A 10,207-nucleotide genomic window follows, 5' to 3' on the forward strand; every position below is an offset into this window, starting at 1 on the left:
AGAAATACAAACAACATTTTTTTAAGATTTAAACAAAAATAAAATTAGAAAAGAAATCTGAAAATAGGATAAAGATTAGAGATACCTTAATCAAAGGGATTCTTGTTGATTCAATTTTGGATTAAAAAAACAACCAAAATATATGGCAAAAAAATATTTGCAACTTGAATGTTGGAGGAAAATCAGAAAAGATAACCATGAGAGAGAAAAAAAATTAAATGGGAGAGAGAATTAACAATTTGAAAAGATAAATATGAGAGAGAATGATTTTATTTTTTTTAAAAAAAAGGATATATAGAATTAATTGAAAAAGAGAGATAAAATAGGAAGAAAATTGGGACACATAAATTTTTTAAAATAATGACATTTTTGACATTATTGCTAATATTTATAAAGTATGGATATTTTTACTAAATATGTTATTTATTTTGACTAGTTTACTAATTTTTCCAATATTATTTAGGAAATCTATGGCCAAACAGGCCGGAAATTGATATTGAATACTGAATACAAATAAATACATAAAAATTCTAAAACACGACATCTTTTATCGCGTTTCAGTTTCGGAAGATGTTAAATATGGGCCCAATTAGAATAGTTGGGCCGATCCAAAACCATTTTGATTTTATGGGCTGAAACCGCAAAAAAAAAATCTCAACTGATTCGGCGTTTTCAGATCTTTTTATTTTATGAAAAAATAAAACAAAATTACAAGGAGATGATTTGTTCTTCTAGCTTACGCGTGTCCGGTTCCGGCAGCGGCACCAGAAACAGTCCATCTCCACCGGCGATTTCTGATAATTCCGATGATTCTCAGTCGCAGGTACGAAGGATTAAAGCCAGCCCTCAGCTAAACCGGTGGTCCAGAGCTCGAAGCATCCGGTCCGGCAGGAAACTAGACCGGTCCGCTGTCAGCACTGAATTACGCGACAAGTCTGGTTCACCGGTTCGAAGTGAACCGGAAATTGAATTGCCTAAAGGTGATAGCAGGTCCTGGTCGTCAGACGATGAAAAGGAGGTTAATGGTGGAAAACCGATATTTATGGTGTCTGATGGAACTGGATGGACGGCGGAGCACGCCGTTAACGCAGCTTTAGGTCAATTTGATTATTGCTTAGTCGATCGTGTTTGCCCTGTGAATACTCACTTGTTCTCTGGGGTAAGTTTGTTTATCTGATTATAATGTCTGTTTAATAATACAATATATATTTTTATACTGTTACAATGTATTGAGTTAAGTATGTATCGCTGGAGTTGTAAATTTGATTCATGTGAAAAGCATTCTGTCTGAATGACCATGTTAACTATCTAAATAATTATTTGATGATTAAGCTTAGTTTTGAACTTTTTATGCTTGATGGACCTTGATTTTACTAGATTGATGATGTTGAAAAATTAATGGAGATAGTGAAGCAAGCAGCCAAAGAAGGGGCAATGGTTGTCTATACTTTAGCTGAGCCTTCCATGGCTCAATTTGCCAAACAAGCATGTCAACACTGGGGTGTAGCATCTAGTGATATACTCGGGCCAATTACAGAGGCAATTGCTGGCCATCTTGGTGTTTCACCTTCTGGCCTTTCTCGTTGGGCTCCTGAGAGGCAGAAATCTCCTCTCAGCGAGGAATACTTCAGGAGGATTGAAGCAATTGAATTTACCATAAAGCAAGATGATGGTGCCTTGCCGCGAAACCTGCATATGGCGGATATAGTTCTAACTGGTGTTTCACGAAGTGGGAAGACACCGCTATCCATTTATCTAGCACAGAAAGGATATAAAGTAGCTAATGTCCCCATTGTCATGAATATAGACTTACCAAGTACACTGTTTGAAGTTAACCCGGAAAAGGTTTTTGCTTTGACAATAAATCCCGTTGTTCTGCAATCCATCAGAAGAGCAAGAGCTAAGACTCTGGGTATGGACGGAGAACTGAAGACCAACTATTGTGACATGGATTACGTGAAAGAAGAATTGGAATACGCAGGCAAAATTTTTGCGCAAAACCCTGTCTGGCCAGTGATAGGTAATTCACATTCTATATTTTATAGTTTGTACTGTACTCAAGTTTTTCTGTTGTCTGATAGTAGGAGTAAATCCTTACTTAACAATTAGGTGTTAACCTCCACGATTACGCCAACAGACGAATCTGAGGAAGTTGATTCCTAGAAATTTTGATGATTTGTTTTCCCATTGTTGCTTTGGCTGCAGAAGTTACGTCTAAAGCTATTGAAGAAACAGCTGTTATTGTTCTGAGACTTTACCATGACAGAAAGAATAGATGTTCAATGCCAAGAATTTCCAAACGCTATTAAACTGTGGTTCTCAAGCATTGATGTATCAGATCTCAAAGACAATACTTGAAATCCAAGACATCTTCTTTGTGCTGGCAGAGTGCCAGAGCAATAAACGTACTGCGGTTGCAACCTATGTATAGCAGGTGTTGGTACATTTTGTTTGATATTGTATAATACTCTATGTAGTTTGCACACATAATAGGTAATGTCAACTCTTACTGTATCTCAAATAATTATTGCAACGATATCAACTTTGAATATAGCTAATGTTGTTGCATCTCCCGTACATTTTATAAATGTGTATCATTGCTACTTTGAAGTTGGCATAGGATCTCAAAAGAAACCGAGATGAGTAGGAGGCAGGACATGAAGGAAATGTGGGAAAAATACCAAAAGGTTGGTTATTCCTCGCTCTTCATTAAAATTTTGTGAATTAGATCTGTATACAGGGCAGCGTAACTCCCGTATTTGTTATTAAAACCATTAGTCAGTATGAGATACTGACAACTTCAAGTTGTATTAACTACTCATCTGCAAGTTTAAGTTGATAGAAAGAATACACTTTTATTTGCTTTATTTACGTTTTCAACATGTCTTCTCATGCGATCATGTTTCCTTGATTAATGAGCGGAACACATTATGGTATAAAATTTCTTTTGCATTGCGACTGTATTAAAGTTATACCCAAATTTTATACATCTGCCATTTGAATTCTTCCTAAAAGAAGGTCTATCTGTTTTTTTAGCATCTCTTTGACTCCATTCCTTTCTTTGTACTTCCAAATGTTCACAGATAGTCTGTCACCCGGAAATCAGTTATGCTCAATCTCTTCTGCTTCGATATCATACAGACTTTTCCATCCCTTTGTTATTTTAGGAGGGAAAACAGTTTTTGACGTCTTTTCTATCAACTGAGAATGTTGTCTTCTCCGTTGATCGTGGCAATGAATAGTATGAAGATAGATCAATACGAAGCTTTATCTTCTCCATTGAGCTTGGTCATGGATAGTGTGAAATAGATCAGCAGTATTGTTCCCATACTTGATCTGTCAATGTAGAAAAACAAGAACAACAAGTCAGTTGTTTATACAATGCAAATCATTGGTTTAGTCCATGCCTATTTAGTGGTTTATGCCCCTATTTTTGGCTTCAGTTAGTCAAGTCAAGGAACTGTCAATAGTTATTCACGCCGAGTTTAGGTACTATTTAACTGGTTAAGAGAACTTACAAGGTAGCAAAGAAAATAAGTATCCTCCTGGGATCAATGGTCCAAGGCGAGGAAGAAGAAGATCGTCGGAAACTGAATCTCTTGGAGACAGCTACTTTACCATCGATGGCGGCGGTGGTGGTGGCAGCAGCACCGCTACTGGCAGCCACCACTGAAGTGTTCTGATTATGTACATGTGGTATGGAGTGATCAGATGTTACCACCATGGACTTTTCAGGCATGCTAGCTCCTAGCAAAGAAGTTGCACTAAAAGAGTTAAAGAATTTATGTTTTATATATACTGTGATGGTACATACAATCAGGTCATTTAGAAGGTAATTACATCGATGAATTGGTAAAGCTTGTTCTATTTTTCTTTATTGATGTGTTGACAAAAAAGAACGATACATTCTTATATTACCGTAGTAAGAAGCTTCAATGGCAAATTTAGTAATTTAGTTTTAAGGATTCAATCTTTAAGATTTTAGCATGAATCCACTAGGTATTTACATCTAAATTTATATTTTGTAGGTAAAAGTATTTGGTTCAAATGAACTCGATATCAAAAAGTTGCCCCTAGCCACACAAACATTATGACAAGTATTAGGAGTCATCGCTCTCTCTTTTTTAAATTTCGTTGTAAACAAAGTAAAACAAAAAAAGTAATTAATATGCATGATCAATGGTGGAGTCAGAAATTTCAATAATGGATCAAAATATGGAGAGTTAACACATGAAGAAGTTAAAGAGAGTTTAACATGTACTATATATACATAAAAAATAATTTTTAACCATATATAAATAATATAATCAAATCCTAGATCCTTCCTTACCAGCTCCGCTCCTATGTGCATTACCGTTTAAATTACACTAGTGTTGGGTGATTACTATGCTTTACTCAATATTTCTATTGCATGTACAGTTTTTTCTAAATTAAGAAATTTTAAAGGTATGGCACTCTCCAAACTCGACCCCATTGGCAAATTATATATCAATCAATAACCATTCTATCTTCAACATTTTTGAATTATTGAATGGATAGATTGGATAAAATATTTTTCAGTTATTCCATTTAATTGAAGAAAAAATAATAATTAGTAGTATCATGATTTCAGCAAATTGTGTCTCACCAAGAAAATCTTGACAATCTTTAAAAAGAACATTGACAAAAACATAATTCTAAGATAATACGATAAAGAAAAAGAAAAAGAACGATTCTAATGCATGTGCATCTATATTATAATATTGATTACAAACTAATGACGTACGTATGTGGCACGTCTAGGATTAAAGATTGGAGCAGGTAAAAGCTTCATTAAATAATTTAATTATTATAATCAGCAGCGAAGCTAGAAGATTATTTATGGAGATAGTCAAACTTCGTTACTTTAGTTGAAATTTAGTGTTTGTATTTACCCTTGATATTATTATTCTAAATTTATAGAATTCGCTAAGTTTCATATCTCTTTTATTATACGTTTGATGATAATTTGTATTAATTTGACGTAAACGTCATTGTCTAGTTAAGTACTTATTATTGAGGTAACTCATTATAGAAATTTAAAAGGAATTTAAGGAAATTACAAGACAACTAAGCTAAGTACTAATATTATTATTATTATTATTTTAAACAAAGTTTTAACTTTGAAAATGAGGATACATAGTGGATTATCTTATATGTGGTGAGTTGTTTAGTCAAACTAACCATTTCGTGCAAGTGCATGGTGCATGTTTGGACACGATTAATTAATTATCACTTAATAATTTTATGATCGTCTAATTGTCACTTAATTAATACCTCTATGATGGTCAAACTATAAAATCCTTCAAAATAATTATTCTTGTTATTATTATACTATAATTTATATATAAGTTTCTCTTTCTCTTTGATACAAAGGAAAATATTTTCTACAAATTATCCTTCAGAAAAATAAAGTAAACTTTTACTAATTTTTTAGTATTTAGTAAGTAAACAATAAAATATTATCTCAAAATATTTTATATAATCTAGAAAAATATTACGTGAAATGAAAGCTATGGGGTAAGGATGAAGGTGAAGTGTGTTGGTGATCGGAGGAGGAGTACAATTAATTGATGTGAATTGAGAACTTGTTTTCTTACGAAAATTCATTTCTCAAACTTATTTTCCTAAAAAAAATATTCTCCGAAAACTTTAACTGATCAAACATTCCACGATTCTCTTAACACGCTAGCTCGTAGCCAAGACTAACACCCATTTTTCTAATGTGACTTTTTTTTACCTTGGTGAAAATGTCAAAGTGATACTACTATGGTGTTTCTTTTCCATCATCAAATTTAAATACATTCAATTAAAAAAAGAAAATTAAAATAAAGAAATAATTACAATTTTTAAGCTGCACTAAAAATAGTAAGTTGATAATATATGTATGATCACTTCTAAAATAATATTTCATGGTTATTTTCACGAATATTTAATCGAATCAATGAAAAAAATCGCCAAAAATATTTTGATTAAATTAATAAGAAAAGAAAAAATAACATGGTGTTTTCATACGAATTTGAAGATAAGGACTCTTTCTGATCACTTTCTCATTGACATTCCATTTTACCACCATGCATTTTTTTTCTAAATTGTCACATGAAGAACAAATCGGAAATTCATATTTTATAACATAAATTTTTTATCGATCTACTATGTGAAAAACCTCTAGTTTAAGTAGGGATTGATAGGAGAGGAAAAATATAGTTGGTAGCTTTAAACCTCAATTTATCATCTAAAAATACTTTTATCAAACTATTATAAAGTACCTCAACTTGATATTCATAGTGAAGAATTTTTTTTTTTTTTCATTTCTTGAATTGAAAAATGAATTTTAAAAAAGTATTACCTTTTGGTGAAATGGCCATTAGGTTTGTGTCTTTTTCATTGATATCGTTGAAATTTTGTTTTTTTAATGATCCCTTCCTCGAATGGTTTCTCTGCAACTTTTTTCATAATTCAAATCATCAGATACACAAACAAAAATAAATAAATATATATATTAATTCATCAAAAATGTCAGGAGTGTATATTATTTATTTACTTTTTTGGCTTAAAGAGAAATTCGTTTTTAAATTAAACCAATTGGAAAAATAAACCATGAAATGATCACTAGAAAAAGATTAAATTTGTTCTTAAAATTCTTATCCTCAATATGGGATTTCTTTTATATGCGAATTCGAATTAAATCTTTCTCTATTTATCAGCTTAACTAAACTCAATAATTTTAGTACAAATTTAAGTACCAAAAATCGAATGAAAAAAAAAGATATTTAAGAGAGAGGAATATGAACTTACAGTAATTCTTGAATTTGCATTTATTTCTTTTTCTACAAGATGATGAGATATGTGTTCCATGTCCACAACAAAGCTCTCAGAAACATATACTTTTTCTTCACTAAATTCTCCATTTAAACTTTGAGTAGCCATATTTTCCTACAATTCAATTGGAATTGAAAATTTAAATATATTTTTATAGAGAAAAAAACTCAAACCCCATTTAACAATATAGTTTTTAAAATTTAATAAAACAGTTGTCACACCATATTTATATAACAACTTTGAGAGGGGAAACAAAAATTAAGATTTGACCCATAAAACAAGGCTTACCATATTTGTTGAATGAGGAGAAACACAAGGCCTAATATAAGGAGGGTGATACCACATGGGTGCGAGAGGGTTCATTTGATACCTTTTCGAAAAAATTATAACGTATATATAAGGTTGACATTATATATATATATATATAAAAGATTATTTAATTTTTTGAGTTACTTTTTAATATTTTGAATCCCCTTAATAAAAATCTTGATTCTATCATTAAATTATTGCGTAGAAGTTTGGGATGAGTTAAAAATTTAAATTTTATAGATTTAGTATTCATTTTATTATTATTTTTTAACGGAATACTATATTTAATTTACTAATTCACCCCATAGTTTAAAATAATTACATATTGTCTCACTAATAATAATACCATATTAGATTTTAAATCAAATACACTTGGATATTTGTATTTTCACTACCACATATACTAAAAATAGGGAGAGAGGTGAACAAGAGAGTGAGATAGGAGGGAGGCAGACGAGATAGTCTATATGTCTTAGATACATGCAAATGACACACTTGGGTACGAGATAACATTCCGCAATATAGATACATAGGAAGAGAGGTGAGCGAGAGAGTCAAATATACACTTGAATACAGTGTATATAAAATAAACTACACCTAATTAACGCGTTAGATGCATACATCTGAAGTCCAAATTCTAATAAGATTCGTAATATTGAAAACTCGTGTAAATAATTTATTCCTAAACTCGATATATTTGTAAAAGACACTCTCTATTAAGATTATTTTTCATTACTCGTATTCGAATTTCTTAATAAGTGTGGAAGGATCATATTCTTCGTACCATACCCACTGATAGTTCTTATTATTAAATATATAGTAGCACTTTTGAAATTATGATTTCAAAACTAAATAAATACCAAATTTTTAAGGATCCAAGTTATATACATTAACAATGTTAATAAAGTTTTATGTTGTATATTAGTAAAATCTATACTTAGGATATGTTTAGTTTCCATTTTACTAGGTTCATATTTAATAATTGTTAAGAAATTTAGCGGTAATTTTCTGATAATTGATTTTACTATATAAATAGTAGTAGTTTTAATATGTCCATAAAATTTTACAATTTATTTTTCTATATATATTTGTGTAAATAATAATAATAAATTAAACTAGACTCCATGTGCCTGTTTGGAAGGTGTCACCAACTTGACTATCCAACTAGGACATCATAGTTAATTACCTAATGGATTTGACAACATAACAAACATGTTAAGTTCAAATAAGTCTACTTACCCTATTTACAAATTCTTAAGTGTTTGTTAAGATTATGAGAAAGAAAGAAAACTTTATTTGGAAGACTCCATTCTAAGGTGGAGTCAGATAAGATCGAGAGGTTCGAATAAATCTTAATTATAAATTATATTATTTAACTATACTTAAAATTATTTATTTAAATACATGTTAATTTATTTTTTTATTGTTCATATGTTTCTTTTTTATATTTGAACCCATAATAAAAATTTTAATTCTGCCATTTACCTCACTTAATTTTTCTTTATTCATTTCTTTAACGCTAACTTATATTTTGGGTATTAAAAATAACTTACTTACCAACCTAACACGTAATGGGAAAAGTCTCTTTAATTTTCTCTATTAATTAATGTTCGTTAATTTCTTCTTTGTTTCTTACGCAGAAAACACGTAATTAACTTCGATGTATAATAGAGTTGTAGACACAAATATAGGCATACTATTTTATTTAGCTTTTAATAGAAAAAATGTCATAATTATGAGATGTTATTTGACTCCACACTAAATTTAGGAATAAAATATAATTTTTAAAATTTGAAATCCAAAATACATTTTTAGATCTATGTGTATAGTTATAAGACAAATAAAAATAATGAATAACATCTAAGTAAAAGAGAAAAATAAAGAAGATCGTCTTTATTATTTTCTTTGATTGATTTAACTTGTCAAGTTTTTTTCTTTACATATTCTTTAAGATAAATATTAAGTAGACAGTAATTCGATTAAATTATTCTTATTTATTACCATTATCTATTTAATCATGTGTTACTTTACACCAGATAGAAACTATTTCGTTTTCTTCAAATTTACATTAAGTTTTATTTAGATTACAAAATCATTATAATGTCCATAATTTTTCTATTGAATCTGATTAAAATATCCAAAACAGGTTGAACAAAATCTAAATCTAGTATGATTTCCGCATCCATATTTTAAAATAAAATAAAATAAAAATTGAAAACGTACATGTGTGGCTGCTGGGATTCGAGCCCAGGTCTCCACGGCCACAACGTGGAATTCTTACCACTAAACTACAGCCACTATACATCCAACTTGGTTGAATATTTTAATACTTTTTGTTTTATCTATAAAATAATAGTAATAAAAAATTGTATAATTTACCTAAATTCATAGTTAAGAGTTATATTATTTTCCTACTTTTTTCAAATTATAATTTTTTAAATTTTTTTTTTTGGATTTCGGGTACATAATTTGACTTTCGGATTTATTACTGGACTTCTAAATACATTAATAAACACCCGAATTTATAGGTGAGAGTTATATCTAAGAGGGGAGGGATGTATCAAAGAGAGGATAGGACATTGGGATACATCACTGGACTTCTAGATATACCAATAGACATCTTAATACATCACTAGACTTCTAGTTATACCAACAGACATCTTGATACATAAGTGAAGGATGTATTCGAGAGGGGGATAGGGATATATCAGCGAGAGGAGAGTGATGTAGCTGAGAGGAGATTCTTGAAAAAAAAATTATGGTAGAAAATTTTAGAGATTATAAAATATATATTTATGTCATTTTTCCTAAATCTAAGTTATCCATATTATAACGTGTTGTCTTTTCAGTGTAATAACATATCATAGTCACTCAACTGAAAGTTATCTTCTTAGAAAGTTACTCAACTAAGGTTCTTATCTTAAAAAATCACTAAATTTTATTGGGATGATAAAATTTTGTATACTATGTGAATGTCATTATATATTTAATAGTACATTGATACAGAAAGTATATATATTGTTTCCTTATCTGGTATATATATATATATATATATATA

General features: G+C 30.0%; 2 protein-coding genes and 1 non-coding gene across 4 annotated transcripts; 1 reads left to right on the forward strand and 2 right to left on the reverse strand.

Annotated features, from left to right (window-relative positions):
- Positions 1-686: 686 nt before the first annotated feature.
- On the forward strand, positions 687-2,577 carry LOC107002608 (pyruvate, phosphate dikinase regulatory protein 1, chloroplastic). Of its 2 annotated transcripts, none has more exons than XM_015200693.2 (3): positions 687-1,159; positions 1,378-2,020; positions 2,209-2,577. In XM_015200693.2, the coding sequence occupies exons 1-3, from the start codon at positions 719-721 to the stop codon at positions 2,307-2,309; spliced, it is 1,185 nt and encodes a 394-aa protein (XP_015056179.1). In that variant the 5' UTR covers positions 687-718; the 3' UTR covers positions 2,310-2,577. The 2 variants fall into 2 exon arrangements, with proteins under 2 accessions (XP_015056179.1, XP_015056178.1); XM_015200692.2 differs by having other exon boundaries at positions 690-1,159; positions 2,206-2,577.
- A 354-nt stretch (positions 2,578-2,931) lies between these two features.
- Positions 2,932-7,216, reverse strand: LOC107002609. Its single transcript, XM_015200694.2, has 5 exons — positions 7,129-7,216; positions 6,817-6,954; positions 6,368-6,464; positions 3,519-3,747; positions 2,932-3,336 (listed from the first exon to the last, which is right to left on the reverse strand). The coding sequence occupies exons 1-5, from the start codon at positions 7,201-7,203 to the stop codon at positions 3,255-3,257; spliced, it is 621 nt and encodes a 206-aa protein (XP_015056180.2). The 5' UTR covers positions 7,204-7,216; the 3' UTR covers positions 2,932-3,254.
- A 2,159-nt stretch (positions 7,217-9,375) lies between these two features.
- TRNAH-GUG lies at positions 9,376-9,447 on the reverse strand. Its single transcript has one exon. It is a non-coding gene; the product is annotated as a tRNA-His (tRNA).
- Positions 9,448-10,207: the final 760 nt, after the last annotated feature.

This window comes from Solanum pennellii, chromosome 10 (assembly GCF_001406875.1).
Source record: "Solanum pennellii chromosome 10, SPENNV200".
Classification (NCBI taxonomy): Eukaryota; Viridiplantae; Streptophyta; class Magnoliopsida; order Solanales; family Solanaceae; genus Solanum; species Solanum pennellii.

What these genes read in the sequence shown, in the direction of transcription:
- LOC107002608 (XM_015200692.2), top strand. Translation starts at nt 719, where the DNA reads ATGATTTGTTCTTCTAGCTTACGCGTGTCCGGTTCCGGCAGCGGCACC. An exon ending in ATACTCACTTGTTCTCTGGG is followed by an intron (nt 1,160 to 1,377) that starts GTAAGTTTGTTT and finishes TGATTTTACTAG; the next exon opens with ATTGATGATGTTGAAAAATT. An exon ending in CCCTGTCTGGCCAGTGATAG is followed by an intron (nt 2,021 to 2,205) that starts GTAATTCACATT and finishes CTTTGGCTGCAG; the next exon opens with AAGTTACGTCTAAAGCTATT.
- LOC107002609 (XM_015200694.2), bottom strand. Translation starts at nt 7,203, where the DNA reads ATGAACCCTCTCGCACCCATGTGGTATCACCCTCCTTATATTAGGCCT. An exon ending in CTCCTCATTCAACAAATATG is followed by an intron (nt 6,955 to 7,128) that starts GTAAGCCTTGTT and finishes ATTGAATTGTAG; the next exon opens with GAAAATATGGCTACTCAAAG. An exon ending in AATGGCCATTTCACCAAAAG is followed by an intron (nt 3,748 to 6,367) that starts GTAATACTTTTT and finishes CTTCTTTGCTAG; the next exon opens with GAGCTAGCATGCCTGAAAAG.